Source organism: Bufo gargarizans, chromosome 4 (genome assembly GCF_014858855.1).
Source record: "Bufo gargarizans isolate SCDJY-AF-19 chromosome 4, ASM1485885v1, whole genome shotgun sequence".
Taxonomy (NCBI): Eukaryota; Metazoa; Chordata; class Amphibia; order Anura; family Bufonidae; genus Bufo; species Bufo gargarizans.
In genome coordinates this window covers 165,342,044-165,362,782 of record NC_058083.1, presented here as the reverse complement: position 1 = coordinate 165,362,782, position 20,739 = coordinate 165,342,044, and the positions used below count along the sequence as shown (strand labels likewise).

At 40.5% G+C, this 20,739-nt stretch overlaps 1 protein-coding gene across 10 annotated transcripts in view; it reads left to right on the top strand.

The window, feature by feature from the left end:
* The window catches only part of BCHE (butyrylcholinesterase), a 215,938-nt gene that overhangs the window by 139,332 nt on the left and 55,867 nt on the right, over positions 1–20,739 (top strand). For 8 of the 10 annotated variants that reach the window (XM_044291526.1, XM_044291529.1, XM_044291525.1 and 5 more), the window contains one exon: positions 4,275–4,441. The exons of 1 other annotated variant lie outside the window; for it this stretch is intronic. In XM_044291526.1, the coding sequence (XP_044147461.1) occupies positions 4,275–4,441 (167 nt within the window). Of the gene's footprint in view, positions 1–4,274; positions 4,442–7,730; positions 7,940–20,739 lie in introns of those variants that run through there. One more of the 10 variants, XM_044291533.1, reaches the window with a different exon arrangement.

Below are 20,739 nucleotides of genomic sequence, written 5' to 3'. Positions count from 1 at the left end.
ATCTTGCTTAGAAATGGCTTCTTCTTTACACTGTAGAGTTTCAGCTGGCAACGGCGGATGGCATGGTGGATTGTGTTCACTGACAATGGTTTCTGGAAGTATTCCTGAGCCCATTCTGTGATTTCCTTTACAGTAGCATTCCTGTTTGTGGTGCAGTGTCGTTTAAGGGCCCAGAGATCACGGGCATCCAGTATGGTTTTACGGCCTTGACCCTTACGCACAGAGATTGTTTCAGATTCTCTGAATCTTCGGATGATGTTATGCACAGTTGATGATGATAGATGCAAAGTCTTTGCAATTTTTCGCTAAGTAACACCTTTCTGATATTGCTCCACTATCTTTCTGCGCAACATTGTGGGAATTGGTGATCCTCTACCCATCTTGGCTTCTGAGAGACACTGCCACTCTGAGAAGTTCTTTTTATACCCAATCATGTTGCAAATTGACCTAATTAGTGTTAATTGGTCTTCCAGCTCTTCGTTATGCTCAAATTTACTTTTTCCAGCCTATTATTGCTACTTGTCCCAACTTTTTGGGGATTTGTTGACACCGTGAAAATTTGAATTAACGCATTTTTCCTTTAAAATGATACATTTACTCGGATTAAACGTTTGATCTGTCATCTACGTTCTATTACAAATAAAATATTGACATTTGCCATCTCCACATCATTGCATTTAGTTTTTATTCACAAAACTAATGGGAAAGGTTGGTTATCTGAAACAGAACTGGTTAAATTTGGTGTGAATCCCTGTAAAACAGCCTTTGCCCGCATAATGATGCCTCTACATTCAATTCTATGGGCTGCAGGAAATAGCCAAGTACAAGTGCTTGGCTATCTCTGGCAGTGTCATAGAGTTGAATAAAGCAGCAGACACACGTGTGAACAAGGACCCACCAATCAGACATTTTTACCCTATCCAAGGGATAAGTTGTTGCCGTGGGATAACCTCTTTAATAAAGTAATTGATCAAAAGTGATAAATCTTCTTTAAAAGTTGCTATTCTTTTACATAAATGTATTATTATTATTATTATTATTATTATTATTCATAATAGAGACATCATAATTTTTATGTAAACTATATTCATAATTTGTTGAAAATGTGTTTAGATGTGCAGATATGGAATTCCCTCTATTCTATTAGTTAATTTAGTAATGATCTGATCTTGCTTACCCTTAATGTTAAAGAAGTCCAGCTAGGCTCCATGTGCTCATTTTAGTTGTTAAATCCATTATCCTACTTCACCTTGATGGACATCTGCACTACCCTCAGTTAATCAAAAGCTGTCACCATTCTTTGTGAGGTATTATACTACACGCATTTAGTTTAGATAACATGTCTCATAAAGCATGTGCGCTAACCCTGCTACATCCGTATGTGTGTGAAATTAAGACAAATATCGATGATAAAATTGGCTTGAAGAAGGTAGAAATTCAAATTCTTTAAGCTTAAAAAAATCCATGAATCTATATTCCATATATAGATTTTTCTGTTATGGCACCTATGACTGCAAGAAATAGCTAATCATTACTCCCGAACCAGTCCCATCTCATATCATGCTCAATAAAGAAACTGATACTGTACAATTTCTTCTTTAGTGGTGGTCTGTCACCCAGGGTTATCTAATGCAGATGGCTCTCCACTGCCAGATGTAAAGCATTGAAACTTACACATTGTTATTTCTCCAGATGACTAACTCCATCCATCTTGATCCATCTATGAAGTTTTATTCTGACAAATTCTGCTCTATGTGGCTAGGGTGAACCTTTACTGTAAATTGAAGTCTGCAATGAGCTGCTTTACAGTCCCTCCACTCTGTTCTGAGCCCCATCCTGGGAACTTGACAGAGTAGAATTTGGCAGAATAAAAATTCATATTTACACTACTCCTGATGAGAAAAGCGCCACAAATGGTATTTTTGTACTGTTCTCCCCAGCTCCTACCTACTGCTAGCAGTATGTTCAAAACTGCTGACACACTAGCTTTACCACTGTCTCATTTTATCCTGTGGGGCCCATATCATACAATCACTGAGTGACTGTTATTCCTCAGAGTCTGAAAAAGGTGTTCACTGAAGGTGTTTAAAAGAGCAGGACAAGGTTCGGCAGGAGTGATTGGCTCTATTACAAGCAGGGGCCACAAGATCAAAAATAGGGAAAACATATTTTGATAAGCCCTTTGTTGTCTAAAAGCAGCCATTTCAGTCAACTGAAAATTTACTAAAATAAAGCCACCAGAAACACATGTATATGGTATAAGAATCTCTTCTGCTTCATTTTTCTTTAAAATTCTTTAAACAGTTTATTGTCTCCCTGAAGTGATAAAAAAAAGCTCAAATGTAATCATTATAGATCTAAATAAAGGTTTTACTCTTGAAATACAGCTTAGCCTACTTCCACATTAGTGTTTTTTCAAAGTAGGGCAATGTATTTATTGGGTGCAGTAAAAGTTCTCTAAATAAGCAGTCAATGCCAAGCTTCATCTTCAAAGACAAGAGTGGTCTGTGGGATATTGCTTTGTCACGGACCAACAAGAATTGTAATTGCCTGATATGTGGGTGGATTTGCCCAGTTTTCAAAAAATTTGGTAGACTGTTTTGGTAGAAATACTTGACAATGAGGTAGACATTGCCATTTTCAACTATATTCTTTAATGGATGTCTGTTCAAAGAGGCACCATTAGAAACTACAGTTAATTTTAATTTGGTAAAAAGACAGATGTTGCTTTTCAGTTTATTATGGTAATATATATTTTTTTTTTATAATGTAGATAAAGTATTAGAAAACAGATGGGAACAGATTCCACAACTTGATGTTTAAAGAGCTACAGTATAACATGAGGACACCATGCATTATATAATATTAGTGATGCAGAGATTTTTCTGTCCACCTTCACACTAGTTAATTCAATGCTATACTTCACATCAGTTTACTGCTTTATATATATATATATATATATCATTGTGGGGATTCGCTTTCGTAGTTAGGATTAGTGGGTGCAGAACAGAGGCAAAGTACAAGTTTTTGGTTCAAAACATCAGTGTTTATACACACGAGAAAGCAAAAACAAAAAGGTAAGTTGCTTGGTGATCGTTCACACACATGAAAAGTTCATATACAAAAGTCACCTTTTCTCCTGGGTGTGACCTATTGGTAGTTCTGCTTTGTCAAGTCCACAGGCAGGCGTTAGGCAGCCTGTTCACCCTCACAGGGGTCTGAGCCCTCCAGACCGGCTCAAGCCCCAGATCCCAACACAGCCCTCGGATCACAGCATACAGACGTGGCCTGGAACATGGGGAGTAGTCACCCACCCACTACTTTGACTACTTCCAGTAAGAGCCATCCCGGATCAGCTATTACAGCCATACTAAGTATCAAGGTGTCAAACAGCAACTGCTGCTGACACATAAAACCAGCTCTTACTGCATCTAGGCCAGGAACCTCAGTGAAACGTACCTATCATCCACAATGATTCCTTGTACCTTCTTATATTATATAATGAAAGATGTACAGATTTTAGAATGACCATGGTACAGGCAGAGAAGTAGGATAAACAGTAGAATTTTATAGCTCAGAATAACAGAACATGCCTTTGAGGGTCTGCAAAAATGATGCCTGGTGAAGCTTATTCTTTGGATGATGTGTATGTAGAAAAGCGAACAAGCCATTTATTATTATATATAGTTTTTTATTATTATCATATTATTTAGACACAGAAACAGAGCAACAAACTGAATCTTTGCCCTGGATGAAGAACTGGCTAGCTACAGTTCCAGCTACTATCTGCCATTGTGGATGTTGATCGGCATTTGTTTGCCTGAGACGACAGAGGCTGGTTAGAATAGTCAAAGGTTATATGCAAATGGATGGCTCTCAAACTTGTAGTTTGAGGGCTTTTTTAAATAAAAAGTACTGTAGAACGCTTAGTAGTATGCAACTGACTTATGCTGCTTTTCCATCTCTTATGTTGCATTTCATTCTTTAATCCACAAATGTAAAATGTTCTTGGTCAAAAAGATCAGTTCTGTCTATCTGTATTCCTAAGCTTGATAAATAGGGCACAGAGAATAGCACAGTCTGCACAGTGTACTGATACATCCTATAACACAGTGTGGCATTCAGAGCTTTTAATTCTGACTGATATTACAAGCATGTGTTGTGTGTTTTGAATATGGACGAGAAACCAAAGGGCTGCTTATATAAAGAATGGAATGAAAAATATGAGCAGAGTATGTAATAACAGTCGTTACGTTCAAATATCTCTCGTTTAGCAATCCAAATGGAGCACAGTCTCAGGAAAACAGATGGCCAGCTTTCACACTTGATGAGCAACATTACCTTATTTTAGACACAGAAGACTTAAAGACAGATCAGAAAATGCGTGCCAAACAGTGCAGATTCTGGAACAAATTCTATCCCAATATCCTGCAGCTAACAGGTAAATATAACAGAAAGATCAAAACAACTTTATAAACTTAACATATTGCTCAATAAAATAATAGAATTCTCACTGCAATTTACTTGTTTTGAATAAAAATAGTCTGTGCTTTCATGTTTACTACTGTTATAATGTTTGCTACCATAGTAATGGTAAAAAATATATAATAGAATGAGCCTTGTGTATTAGAAATGTCCCAGATAAAAAAAAATGTAGCATAATTATCATGAAGAAGGGCAGTCACTCTTTTTCAGGGGATCACCTTAAGCTTCATTCATATCTGCATCAGGAACTCCAGAATGCAAGCCAAAGATGGACCCATCACATAATGGATAACAATGCCATCTAATGGACTCAGATGGCTGAAGTGAAGGTTATCTTCTGACCAGTGACTGTATTTCTGAGCTATCCCCTCCTTTCTGATCCTCAGCTGTCATGTGACCAGCACTCTGATTTTGCAAATAACACAGTATCTTATGTGTGGACAGGAAACCAGTTTTTCTATGTACTCCTATGAGAACCTCAATGTCAGTCTCATAGGAATGAATAGATAAGTAACTGGCTTCCTGTCCTGTGTCACTTGCAGATCAGAGTGTTGATCAAATGACACAGTTAAGGGTCAGAAGGGAGGGGATAACTCACAAATACAGTCACTGGTAAGAAAATGACATTCACTACAGTTTACATCACATACTTTTCTAACAGGTCACAGGATAAAGTTTTTTGAAGGAGTGCTACTTTAACAACTGTTTTTGCCAAAATATGCTAACTGTATCACTACTCTGTTTGTACATTTTCTATATTTTGGCACTTGAACACAGTCATCAAATGTTGTCCAAATGAGACATTGATCCATAATAGTTCCAGTTTGTTTGAAGACTTAAACAGGTTTTCCTCTAGGATTTAACTTTCTGTTGAAGCATTCATGTTACTTTACCTCCAACTTCATTAGGCTAGGTCCATGCTAGAAGTAAAATCTTTCAACAGTCTGCTCTGACAGGAGAACAGCCTACTGCATATTATCATATCTAGCATAGCTTGTGCATTGACTATGAAGCAACCTGGCGGGGATCTATGTACAGTAGTGTTTGCACAAACCGCCACAAGCATCAGTTTGTGCAAGCACAATTGCTAGAAATTGTCCGGATCCCCGTCGGGTCCCATTATAGTCCTTGGGGCCTGGTGGTGCTCCAACCTTTCCGAATAAATACTATGAATTACAACAGGCTGTTCCTTTGCTGGAGCAGCCTGAGAGAAGATTTTAATGCTGGTGTGAAATTAGCCTAAGTTTATTAGAACTTGTTGTAGTGAATTATCACCTTAGCAGAATCTTTGCAGCATCACGCTTTGAAGTAAAAATACTATTTACAGTGTAATATATGGTCATTGATATCTGATGACCTTCTTTTCAAATGGTTGCTTTGGTATTGACAATTTCCCATTTTGACTGGTAAAGAAAGGTCTCTCATACCTCTGCTATTGAATATTGCAGCTCTCTTGAAGTTTTTGTATGACCCTTAGTGACCTAGTTCAATTTTGTTCTCCTTCCACAGTGACTTGTCACACCTTTTAAAGACAAAATTTTCATCTGTGCAGTATTACTTCCATTGAATAATTTTCTATATATTTATACCTTCACAAAAACATTAAATATAATGTAACGATACAGTGTAACGACCTTCCAGTTTCAGGACTGCAATAAGCTAGAAAACCTTGGACCCCATTTATTATAACTGTCAAACAGAAAAAAATAAAACTGTCCTTATTGCCCATAGCAACCATCTAGAGGCCAGCTTTCATTGCTTTTCCTGTTATTGGAAAATAAAAGCTACATATGACATATGGGGAACAATTTTTCACAGTTATCAGCCAAAAATGGCCCCTTAATTCCATTTGACAAAATATGTCAATTTTAAAACCATTATTTGAATAAATAATTACTTAATGTACTATTTTTATGATTAGATATTAATCGACATTTAGTACATTTATTAGAGTATGGATCTCACTCCTTTAAGGGGTTTAATATGTATTGGTTACACTTACAGTACACAAAAGTAAAAAAAAAAAAAAACAACAACCATAAAATAGTTCATTTTATATGGCAGTTTTTTTGTTTTGTTTTTCACTGACGCCTTTCTGAGGAATGACAATTAAAATGGCCTTATATCATATTATAAAAATTAGTTTCTGTCTGTCTGTTCATTATACGTGACCAAACGACTGTAGCGATCTTCACCAAATTTGGCACACCGGTACATCAGGTGTCCGGGAAGGTTTTAGACCAGGTCTCAGCTCTTTAGGGCATACCGTTCCTGGGATATTCCCAAAATATGACATGCATTATCCAATACAAGCCTGCAAGTCTTTCTGTTCATATCCCAACTGCCATACACGGTCATATGTCCCTTATCAGCCAATAGAAGCTTGCATGGCCCTTAGTCTCCACATATGCAGTTTTACTCCAGGTTTCCATAACAACCCAGGCATTTTTTTTCACTGCTGTAGGTCAGATTTAAGTTAGGGTTACAGGACGATAATAAGTCACACGACACAAAAGGCTCAACTATGCTGCTACATGCATCCATCTTGGATGGATTTTTTGCTACTGTCATGTCGTAGTCGCAGCATGTCGCAGTGCAACACTATAGCCTATCTTTATAAAAATTGTTGAGACAAAATTTCATGCGGCACGTCGTCATGTAGCCCTAGCATTAAAGGGCAAGGGCGCTCTGGAGGTCACTGTTAAAGGGGAGGGCGCTGTGGAGGTAACTGTTAAAGGGGAGGGCACTGTGGTCACTGTAAAAGGTGTGGGCACTGTGGAGGTCACTGTTAAAGAGGCAGGGACTGTGGATGTTACTGTTAAAGGGGCAAGGTGCTGTGGAGGTCACTGTAAAAGGATCGTACACTGTGGAGGTCACTGTTAAGGCAGCAGGGTACTGTGAGGTCACTATAAAGGCAGCAGGGTATTGTGCCAGGTCACTATTATGAGGGATACTGTCTATCTTTTAACGACACACACAAAAATTAAATGAAATAGATTAAATATACCCCCATTAATTTAACATCAGGCCATGTGAAATGCCCTTTAAATGAATGCTGACCAACTTGAATATTGTCAATAATTAAGCTACTTATGTATTTTCAAAGAAAAATGGAAAATAATGCATAAGCAGTTCTCCTATTGGGATCCGACTATTTGGAAATAGAACAAATCCAATAATAAGAACATTACCTATGTATATTGCATTGTTTTCTAAATATACTTTATTTTTTATTTTTTTGGCAGCAAATATAACAAAAGACAGACCACAAAATTCTGATTATGCTGACGCTTCGACTATAAACATCAATTGCGTTACATAAAAAAGAAATATATATGTTCTGTTTCAGTGCAATCAATTATTCAAAGCCTCACTAACCTTAGAAACCAATGCCCCCCAACAACGTAATCTTCACTACCCTTAAGCTGTGCTCACAAATGCCATTCAGAAAGCATAAACGTTTCATAATGTGCTCAATCTCTGAACTGGAAAAATACTTTACTAATAAATTTTTTCCATTTTTTTTAACAACTTAGCTGAATGTTTGCTTTATATTATGGTCTGTCTCAGTTTTCTCCAAATAAAGAGCTCTTAGCTGCTCCAACACCATCTGTAGAGACAATGTAGTGGGCCAACATTGCAGCAAACAAAACTTGTCCACCAAAAACCTCATATAAAACAACCTAGGGAGTGAAACCCCAAAGCGATTTTCTCACACTAAAGAAAAAGGTATGGGAGAAGCTATAAAGAGACCTACCCACTTTATATTGTCTTAATCAAATGTCCAACCTCACACACCCCTAAAATTTGTACTTGGCCACAATTCCATATACCATGTAGAAGCTTGGTTCTATCTTATAAACATTTTTGGCAGCGTGTTAACCTTTCTGGTTTATTAGGGTCTGGCTGTAGATTGAATGAAAAATTGCTCAATGTATGAACCTGAAATGGATGTCCCACCATGTTCAGAAAGTGCAATTCCTTGAAAATCTTCTATTATTGGATTTCCCAACTTACAAAGATGAAAAAGTATTTCTCATCCTACCCTACAATTTAAAAATCAACTGGACCCGTAGGTATGATATCACAATATGTTCTCTCTTCTCAGTGGCATTTACCAAATTTTCCAGAAATAGTTCTATACTTGAGCATACTGAATAACTTGAAAAGAAATGAGACCAAAAGAGGATCTGTTACCAGCATATTAAAAGACAATTCTGGAGCTTGTTTTTGGGCCATTCCTCTATAATCTTATTTACAAATAAGGATAAAACTGGGTGTTACAATTTGGGGATGGTCCATGCTCACTCTGGCCAATCAGTGCCGCCTCAGTGAGACTTTACAGAGACACACACCCATTACACTCACATGTACCTTTATTCCTAAACTTACAGTAGGACAAATGGAGGAATGGCACAAACATAAATTAATTTAAAAAAAAGATTATCTGAAATTATTTCATAAGGAATGTAAGTACTGTAGTTACTAAAACAGACATGTCAGGAGAGGTGATATGTCCTCTTTATTAGCTTATCATGAGAGATCTAGGTTCTTAAAAAAAAGCACTCCCATAAACATTTTTATGCTCTGATAGAATACTAGTGGTACACCGGCGCTTGCACTATAATAAAACTGACGCAGCGGTACCGCAACGGTATCGCCCCCGTTGAAAATCAAGTGAATGATGCGTAATGTGTATCTGTTCGGTACTGCGCGACGTATACCCCCTTTTCCCCTCTCTCCCTGCCTGTTCAGTACTGTAAAGGCCCACAGTATATGATACAATGACTCCCAGAGTAATGGAATACCTTGTCCTCGATGTTGCAGCTGCGGATCCTGTTCCTCTGTGTCCTTCTTGCTTTTTCTTTTTTCAGTTTTTTTTCCTTTTTAGGTGCCGTCCAGGATGGGGAAGGGTTTGGGGAGGTTTGCCCTAATGATTATTTATTATTTTTTTTGTGGTTTTTAAAAAAAAAAATATAAAATCTAAACTGCAGAGCTTGCCCCGGCCGGTGGCACAGCTCGTGGTTTGAAAAGGCCGCTCGTACACGCTTGCACGGAGTGCTGCGTGACGTCACGGTGGTAGCTATGGTGGACCAGGAGGACCAAAAATACTCCAACGCGTTTCGATTAGATCGCTAATCTTCGTCAGGGATAGCTGTTCTGGTTCCTGGTGCTGATTTTAAAGGTCCGTATCTCCTCCCATTCTTAACCCCTTCCTTGCCCGTATTCTGGTTTGATGTCTACTGGAAAGCGAATAGTTCTATTTCAGAATTCAGTCCTGAGGGTGCTAGAGTATTTAAGTTGAATATCCAGCGGCTTTCTGTCCTGGACATTTTCTTTATATAATCTCCTCCTCTTTTGTCTTTTTTAACTATTTCAATACCACAACAGGTGGTGCCGTTATACTTTCCCCCGTGTTTCTCTTTGTAATGTCTAGAGAGCGGGTGACCCTCATATTTTCTTCCTATGTTGTAGATGTGTTCCCCTATTCTTTTACTTATTGTTCTTTTTGTGCGTCCTATGTATGTTTTTTTACACGGACATGTTATTGCATATATTGCGCCCTGACTTTTGCAGGTAATATAATCTTTTATTTTGTGTGTTACTGTGTCCCCTGTCCATTCATTGTGTATTTCCAACTTTATGTTCTGTTTTTTATTTATTTTTAGTTTCTTGCATATACCGCAATTGCCGCATGGAAAGAAACCTCCCTGCGGTTTCTGTCCTGGAGTTGTGTTTGATATTTGATTGTCATTTTTGCTCAAGCATTTGTTGGTTGGGGCTATTATGCTTCCCACATTCTTGGCTTTTCTATAAATAAATTTTGGATTTTTGGGGATCAGGTCTCCTATTATTTTGTCCTCCTTCAGGGTTTCCCAGTGTATTTTGATTATTTTTCTCAATATCCCTGCTTGACTATTATATTGTGTAATGATTGGTGGTATTTCAAAAGCTTCTGTTTTTGCTTTACTATATTCTAGTGTTTTCTTTTTATTAATTAATTCCTGTCTGTCAAGGTTTCCTATTAGTTTTTTCTGTGCTAGTAATTTTTCCCTGTCATAACCTCTGTTACATCTGCTGGATGTAGAACTTATCTTCCTGCAACCATGCGTAGACACACTACCAACACACCTAAAAGACACCCAACATATCCTGAACATCTTAAACCAAGTAAAATGGGAACAAAATTACATCCTAGGTACACTGGATGTAAAATTCCTATATACCATAATAGAAAATGAAAAAGGATGTGAAGCAGTCAAGATATGTCTACAAAACCAGGGAACCCTGGCGGGGAAACAAATAAATTACATCTGTGAATGTATCATGTTTATCCTGAAGATAAACTATTTTCTATTTGAAGATAAGTTCTACATCCAGCAGTGGGGGACCGCGATGGGGACGAGATTCGCACCGGGGTTTGCAAATATATACGTAGGCCAGTGGGAGCATGAAGTCATCTATCCCCATGGCCAACTCCGGTCGAATCTCGTCCTATGGAAACGCTTCATAGATGATATTGTATTCATCTGGGCAGGAGAAAAGGAAGAACTGAATATATTCTGCGAGGAAATTAACAATAATAAATACCATCTGGAATTTACACCAGTACTTAGTACCACCACAATCAATTTTCTTGATCTTACCATCTACATAGAAGACGGAAAAATACAAACAAAGACATACAATAAACCCACAGATACAAATAGTTTCATCTCCCGTGAAAGCTGCCACCTCCCACAGTGGTTGGAAAATATCCCAAAAGGGCAATTTGTGAGAATTAAACGTAACTGTACTAAAGAAAAAGAATATGAAATAGAGGCAGACAAAATGCAGAAAAAATTTGAAGACAGAGGTTATGACAGGGAAAAATTACTAGCACAGAAAAAACTAATAGGAAACCTTGACAGACAGGAATTAATTAATAAAAAGAAAACACTAGAATATAGTAAAGCAAAAACAGAAGCTTTTGAAATACCACCAATCATTACACAATATAATAGTCAAGCAGGGATATTGAGAAAAATAATCAAAATACACTGGGAAACCCTGAAGGAGGACAAAATAATAGGAGACCTGATCCCCAAAAATCCAAAATTTATTTATAGAAAAGCCAAGAATGTGGGAAGCATAATAGCCCCAACCAACAAATGCTTGAGCAAAAATGACAATCAAATATCAAACACAACTCCAGGACAGAAACCGCAGGGAGGTTTCTTTCCATGCGGCAATTGCGGTATATGCAAAAAACTAAAAATAAATAAAAAACAGAACATAAAGTTGGAAATACACAATGAATGGACAGGGGACACAGTAACACACAAAATAAAAGATTATATTACCTGCAAAAGTCAGGGCGCAATATATGCAATAACATGTCCGTGTAAAAAAACATACATAGGACGCACAAAAAGAACAATAAGTAAAAGAATAGAGGAACACATCTACAACATAGGAAGAAAATATGAGGGTCACCCGCTCTCCAGACATTACAAAGAGAAACACGGGGGAAAGTATAACGGCACCACCTGTTGTGGTATTGAAATAGTTAAAAAAGACAAAAGAGGAGGAGATTATATAAAGAAAATGTCCAGGACAGAAAGCCGCTGGATATTCAACTTAAATACTCTAGCACCCTCAGGACTGAATTCTGAAATAGAACTATTCGCTTTCCAGTAGACATCAAACCAGAATACGGGCAAGGAAGGGGTTAAGAATGGGAGGAGATACGGACCTTTAAAATCAGCACCAGGAACCAGAACAGCTATCCCTGACGAAGATTAGCGATCTAATCGAAACGCGTTGGAGTATTTTTGGTCCTCCTGGTCCACCGTAGCTACCACCGTGACGTCACGCAGCACTCCGTGCAAGCGTGTACGAGCGGCCTTTTCAAACCACGAGCTGTGCCACCGGCCGGGGCAAGCTCTGCAGTTTAGATTTTATATTTTTTTTAAAAAAACCACAAAAAAAATAATAAATAATCATTAGGGCAAACCTCCCCAAACCCTTCCCCATCCTGGACGGCACCTAAAAAGGAAAAAAACTGAAAAAAGAAAAAGCAAGAAGGACACAGAGGAACAGGATCCGCAGCTGAAACATCGAGGACAAGGTATTCCATTACTCTGGGAGTCACTGTATCATATACTGTGGGCCTTTACAGTACTGAACAGGCAGGGAGAGAGGGGAAAAGGGGGTATACGTCGCGCAGTACCGAACAGATACACATTTTTATGCTCTGGCCTATTAGAAAGTTACATAATGTAAGTTCTACTGAAGGTAATTTTTAACTGGTGACTAAATTTGTTTGTTATCCACTCCTTTCCTGACCCTATCTGTGTCATGTGACTAACACTCTGACTTCTGGAGCAAAGAGAAAATTTAGATCCCTCTATTACAGCATCTCAGCCCTGTACATAAAAAAATATAGGGTTTATTAAAAGCCCAGAAATGGCCTGTAATAAAGACCAATAAAAAAATAAAAAAATTTTAGATCAAAATGAGTACAGTGCAATAATAAAAAAAAAGTACTTCAATAATTTTTTTTGTTTAAGTTTTAAAAACCATATAAAGTATGCAGGGTAACAGACAAAAACGTCAGTAAGTGATAATGCATTTAGGCCGAAATCCATTTAATTTTATCTCCACACAGTTTGAATGTAATTTATTTTTTGAAGGTTGTTGAATTTATTAATACCAGCACATAGGTGATTACGTGTCTTACAATACGCAGTTAGCGCACATGAGTGATAACATGATATTAGGGCTCAATCTATTTCCGTTTATTTCTATCTCCACATAGTTCCAATTTTTATTTTATTTTTTTGAGGGTGGGGTTGTTGAATTTATTGAAACCAGCATATGCGTGATTACGTGTCTTACAATTCCTAGCGTAGTGCAGAACATTATCTGTGAGTAATAACCTACCTAATATTAGGCCTAAATTCATGTATTTCAATCTTCAGTTCATTCCAGTTTTGGTGAGATGGGAGGGTGGATAGTTTTTTAATAGTTTGTCAACTTGTGTTTTACACTGGAGAATTTTTTTTTTATCTCAATGTTTTAACGAGGAAAATACATTGGGCACAAATCTGTTAGTGGCACAGATACTGTAGTATTTCCAAAGTCAAGTGTCAGTAGACGTGTCTTCAGTGTGTTTGTGTAAAAGGAAGGCCATCATATTTTCTATAATTTCCAGAAAGTAGATTTGCAAACAGTTCCATATTATGTGTGACTGTGTACATTTAGGCCCAAAAATGTAAGGGCTACGGAAAGGTTTCAAACAAAAGACACAGAATCGGAATGTGGGTAGTAGCAGCAACTGCTATCTGGCCAGAAGTAGCAGTAGTAGAAGTAGAAGCAGTAGAAGAAACCAGCATCTCGCTGAGGCCTAGTAAACAACCAGGAGGGGGGATACAAAACACAACAAGAGGAACACTTAACTTCTGAGGATGATGGATGAACAGGACTTCAACAAGAACCACACTCCATCTCTTCCAAAACCAAATGAATCTATCCAGAGCATGGAGTGATGGGTAAAGTCAGACTAAATAGGGGGGAGGTAAAGGTCACATGATCCACACCTGAACAGGAGGTGTGGACATACCAGCAACACACAAAGTGAAACCAAAAGAGGCTGTCAGATCACTCATGTGCAGCCAGTCTTTCAGACCTTCTAACACCTTTCACAGGTGTGACAGTACCCCACTTCTACGGGTGACCTTTGGGCACCCAGGACCGACCTTATCAGTATGAGCTCTGTGGAATGCTCTCCCCAGACGACTAGTATTAACTAGCATTAACATCGGTCGCTGGAACCCACATCCTCTCCTCTGGTCCATAACCTATCCAATGAACAAGATACTGGAGGGATCTCCGCTGAACTCGGGAGTCCACAATCCTGCTTAACTGAAATTCTAAAATGCCGTCCAGCATGACAGGAGCGGGATGAAAGAAGGATGGCTCAACAGGTTTGACACATTTCTTTAACAACAATTTATAAAATACATTATGGATTTTCAAAGCCTGAGGAAGTTCAAGACGGAAGACTACAGGGTTAACAATGGCAGTGATCTTATATGGACTAATAAATCTTGGGCCCAACTTCCAAGAAGGTACCTTAAGTTTAATGTTTCTTGTTGACAACCACACAGAATCACCCACTCTCAGGTCCGGACCACTCATACATCTCAAGTTAGCCACACGCTTATACCTGTTGGACATCTTTTTCAGGTTATTTTGGATTTTCCTTCAAATAGAAGACAAATAGGAGAAAAAATATTCCTCCTCAGGAATGCTGGAATTTTGAGCACCAGAAAATGTATCAAACTTTGGATGGAACCCATATGCCCCAAAAAACATCAACTTAGCAGTGGATTCCTGTCTACGGTTATTTATAGCAAACTCAGCTAACAACAAAAATAATCACCACTCTTCCTGATTCTCTGAAACAAAACATCTCAAGTAAGTCTCCAGATTCTGATTAGTGCGCTCGATCTGTCCATTCGACTGAGGATGAAAAGCCGAAGAGAAGGACAATTGTACAACGAAACGAGTACATAACGCTTTCCAGAATCTGGAAGCAAAAAGAGTCCCTCTATCGGACACCGCATGAGAGGGAATGCAATGTAGTTTCACAATGTTATCGACAAACACCTGTGCAAGAGTTTTTGCATTGGGTAGACTAGGTAATGCAATAAAGTGTGCCATTTTACTAAAACGATCAACAACCACCAGAATTAGGTAAATCTGTGATATAAATCCATGGACAAATGGGTCCAAGGTCTGGATGGGATAAGCAATGGAAGCAGAGACCTGGAAGGCCGATTATGTGTCACCTTAGCATGTGCATAGGTACCACAGGCTGACACATAGTCCTCAACACACTTATGCAACCCCGGCCACCAGAATCGGCGAAAGATGAGATTGACAGTCAATCTGCTACCAGGTGCCCAGAAAGCACAGTACAGGGATGCTCCTCGAACACCCTGTGACAGAATTCGGAGGGAACAAACAATTTCCCTGGAGGACAAGAGTCCGGAGCATCCTCCTGTGCCTCCAACACCCTGGCCTCGAGATCAGGATAAAGAGTGGATATGACTACCCCTTCAGATAAAATGGGACTAGGGTCATTAGACTCACCCCCCCCCCCCCCCCCCGAAAGCTATGTGACAAAGTAACCACATTGACGTTCTTAACCCCAAGGCGGTAAGTGACGATGAAGTTAAATCTGGTGAAAAACAATGACCATCTGGCCTGCCTTGGGTTCAGTCACTTAGCCGACTCCAGGTAGGTCAGATTCTTGTGATCCGTAATTGGATGAATTGCTCCTTCCAACCAATGATTCCATTCCTCGAACTCCAACTTAACGTCCGGTTGCACCAGAATAGGGGCTGAAGCAAAACATTCCTTCACAGCAGAAAAGACCTGTAATGCCACATCAGACCAGATATAAATATCAGCACCCTTCCTAGTCATGTCTGTTAAAGGTTTAACCACTGATGAATAGTTTAAGATACATTTATGGTAGTAGTTGGCAAACCCCAAAAACCGAATAAGCGCTTTAAGATTTTCGGGTCGATCCCAGTCCAACACAGCACAGATCCATACGAAAACCTGAAGATGAGAGCAGGTAACCCAGAAATTGCACTTCCTGTACAACAAATACACACTTTTCCATCTTAGCATACAACTTATTCTCTCTTAGGAGCTGTAACACCTGATCCTGATGAGTCTCCATATTAGCTGAATAAATTAGTATGTCATCAATGTATACAACAACAAAACTCCCCACCAGGTGATGAAAGATGTCATTGACAACGTGCTGAAAAACCGCAGGAGCATTGTTTAACCCAAAGGGCATGCCCAGGTTTTCAAAATGACCCTCAGGGGTCCCTCAGGGGTTTTAAATGTGGTCTTCCACTCATCTCCCTCCCTGATCCTTGCCAGATTATATGCCCCCCTCAGATCCAATTTAGAGAACACCTTGGCACTAAACAAATCCGGAATCAAGGGAAGGGGGTAAGGATCATGGACAGTAATACAATTGAGCTCATGGAAGTTCAGACATGGTCTCAGGGCCCCATCCTTTTTCTTTGCAAAGAAAAACCCAGCAGCCACTGGAGACTTGGATGGTTTAATATTTCCCTTTGCCAAACTCTCGGTGATATACTCTCGCATGGCCTTTCTTTCGGGTTCCAAAAGATTATACAACCGAGATTTGGGCAATTTAGCTCCGGGCATAAGAATAACAGGACAGTCCTGCTCCCGGTGCGGAGGCAACTCCTGGTTACCACTCTCAGAGAACACATCAGAAAATTCATAAATGAAAGAGGGTACAGTTTTAGTGGTAACCATAGAGAACGATGCATTAAGACAGTTGTCATGCAAAAATCACTCCAATCGAGAATCTGTCTCGCTTGCCAGTTGATGGTAGGGTTATGTTTGCTTAACCATGGTAGACCTAACACCAATGGAGCAGGCAGACCCTTCAACACATAACAGGAGATAGATTCCTGATTAAAATCACCCACTCACTACCTGCGACAGGCATTTTTGGCTGAGAGGTGCTGAGTCAATTGCAAAGACAGAAACATTTTTCTCTAATGCATTAGCAGTCAACCTGTGAATGCGCACAAACTGTCCATTAATCAAGTTAACGCTTGCCCCGCTGTCGATAAATGTTTTGATTTTCACAGTTTCAGGACTCTAGCGCCACCTAGGCAGACAGGAGAAAATGGGTACTACCAGTAAAAGACAAAAATAGGTTTTCTTGCTCCCCATCCACACCACCAATAGTAATTTGGGGATTAAATGTCTTTTTCTTTTTGTTTACACCTTGATGCTGCAAGTATGGACAAATATTCATAAAATGTATCTTCTTGCCACAACAAAAGCACACTCCTTTCACATGACCCAAGCTTTGTCAGTAGTTCCAGGAGTAGCTCCTTCTAACTGCATAGGCTCATCACAAGGCGCAACCACCAGTGTCTCTCCACCATTAGTGTCAAAGGAAGCAGTACCCCTGTTGGACAGCATGCCCTAAAGGTGAGGACCCCTAGATCTCTCCCTCAGGTATCTATCAAGACGTACAGCAAGGGACATAGCTACTTCCAATTACTCAGGATTTTCATGAAAAGCCAATGCGTCCTGCAGTCTCTCAGAGAGACCCTGACAAAATTGGCTACGGAGAGCAGGATCGTTCCACTCTGTATCGGTAGCCCATCTCCTAAATTCAGAGCAATAGGTCTCCGGCGAATGTTCTCTCTGCCGTAAACCCCGTTACTCGGCCTGAGAGATCCGATCTGGGTCATTGTAGATAAGACCCAAGGCTCTAGAATTCATCTACCGATCGTAGGGACGATGATCCGGTCGGCAGAGAAAAAGCCCAAGATTGGGCGTCCTCTTTAAGCAACAAAATAATCATACTCACACGTTGACACTTATCCCCAGAATAGTATGGACGCAGCCCAAAGTATAATTTACATGACTTCCTGAACCAGATACAAATTGTCACTACCCCCATAAAACCTGTCCGGGAGAGCGGAGAGCTACCTTTGGTTCATGGTAGGCCTGGGACCCACCACCAGAACCAGCAGCTTGTGGTCTCTGAATCCGCAAAACTGTCACGCGGAGGTCTGCTACCTCCAAAGTCACGTTCTGCAGCTGTTTGACCAGTGCAGATATAGTATCCATAGCTGCACAGATCAGAACAAAAATGGCGGTATTGGCTCTGGATAATGTCACGGATGTAGCAAGGGAGAACACCAAAAGACAACAATAAAAAAGGGGAAAGGCACTAGGCCTCACCGCTAGGGAGGGAAAAGGGTCACCACCTATAAAACCCTGCACCTGGCCCTAACTCCTATCTGTATGGGCACCTCTCGATAGTAGAGTTGCCCATACACAGTAACCTAGAAAACCCTGATGACCTTCGGATGCCCTAAAGGTAATGATAGTGCAGAGACAACCCATTTCTTCCCTGATGAATAAACCAGCGTCTCATTGAGGCTTAGTAAACAACCAGGGGGGAATTCTAAACACAACAAGCGGAACACTTAACTTCTAAGGATGATGAATGAACAGGACTTCAACAATAACCACACTCCAGCTCTTCTAAAACCAAATGAAGCTATTCAGAGCAAGGAGTGATGGGTAAAGTCAGACTAAATAGGGGGAGGTAAAGGTCACATGATCCACACCTAAACAGGAGGGTTGGACATACCAGCAACACACAGACAAAGTGAAACCAAAAGAGGCTGTCAGATCACTCATGTGCAGACAGTCTTTCAGACCTTCTAACATCTGTCACAGTTGTGACAAGTCCTCTCTTTCTATACTTCTGCCTTAAGAAGTGGCAAGAAAGCCCCACCCCCTCCTATGGCAGACAGTCAAGAGAATGTCACTGATAACAACTTGTGCGAGAGCAGTCACCATTTCGGCTGTCCTGAGAAGGAGGTTTGGGAGGAGGCTGGGGAGCACATTCATAGCTGTGTTGATGGTGGTGGTAATGTTGGCACCTGTAGCCATGGCATTAGCAATGGGAGCAGTGACAGTGGCAGTCGGGGCAAATGCAGAGCAAGGGGGGGCAATGAGCCGACCATAATATCTCACAGTCTGATGCAAGCAGCAGGGAAGGTGAGGACTCCAATGATGACTGTGTGCTGGATACAACCGTGGAACCCGATTGGGGTGCTGAGGAAAAACCAACATCTGTGGAGATGGGTGGTGGTGGTCGCGGCAACAATAAAGAGCAGAGGCGACTTACCTCCTAAAGAACAGCCAGGGCCACGTCTGCTTCAGGATCTGGGAATGCTGCTAACATTGTGGGTGGGTTAGGCTAAGTTAGGTTAGGCCCAAAACTTGTTAGGACTAAGCCGAGCTTGGATACTTGTAGCGGTGTGCATGCAACCTCCATACTTAGTTTTTTCTCCATAAGGCAGGCACACAAATCCACAGTGGTGTGCAAGATGCAAAGGATTAAAATAAGCCATAAGGTCGTAGGTATCAGAGGTCTATTGCAGCACATGAGGCCACATCATTGGATTCTCTAGGAAAATAAAACTAGCCAGCATTTCCAATCAAAACAAGTCTGTCCTCCTCCTGGTCCTCTTTGTGGCCACCAACCCACATCCCCAAGAAATACAACATTTTTGTCAACATCATCATCATGTCTGGCCATGAAAAAACTCCACCAGCAATTAGCTTGTCTACAAGCTGAACCCCCTCCTGGCCATGCTGCTGCAGGTACAGTTGCTGCTGTTCCATTGCATTAGTGCCTTATAATCTCAAGTGTCGGGAAATGTTGGCCACTGTGCAGCTGTCACTGTGCGGCAAGCTGCACTCCATGGTGGATACCTGGAGCAGCTAAGGAAGGGACAGTACATGTCTTTCACTACCCACTGGTTTAATGCTTTAAGAGACAGTGGAAAGGCAGAACCATGTCCAGGTCTTTAAAACCACCTCTGTCCCCCCAGGTCCCACTACAGCCACTTATCTGCCTCCTCCACCTCCTCCTCCATGGACATGGTCCCATCACCAACAGCAGCAGGGCACAGTGTTCTTCCCACTCCCCATCCTTCCTATCACATGTCAAGTCAAGTGTTGTCATGCAGTGTTTGAGCTGATGGCCTGGGCAAAAGTAGCCACACAGACGAGCAGTTGCTAAAGTACATCAAGCAGCAAACATGCCACTGACTCTTACCCCGTCGACTCCAATTGGGCAAGGTGATCAGCAACAATGGATGCAACATTATGGCTCTCCTGGACCTGTGGGAAATAACACATGCTCTCTGCATGAACCTAAAAAAAAAAAAAAAAAAACACACTGGCTTGTGCAAGGTGCTGGCAAGGTCCAGAAGACTATCCCTCTTTTCAGCCATTCTCACGTTGTAAAGAACACTCTACTAGACTTGCAGCATCCAAATGGTCTCTGTCCCCTGCAGAGTTACCTCCTCCCACTGCCACAAGTACCAGAAGCAAGCAGCAGCCAGTTCAGTTTCCAAAGTGATGGAGCAGTGTTTCCACGTGCCACACCAGGCTGAGGCCAGTCAGCAAGCTGAGAGTTTTTTCCTCAATGCCCAGGTTCAGGCCTGTCTACACTTCAGTCTACATTTCTGGGCAGGAAGACTGGAACTGTGGCCCTAACCAGCACAATACACTCTCTTTTTTCCTTCTTGCCCAGCCTCTGGTGTAATCTCATAGTGGGTTTTCAGCACCTCAGGGGTGTGGTGACACCCAAATGTAAAAGTTGTCCTC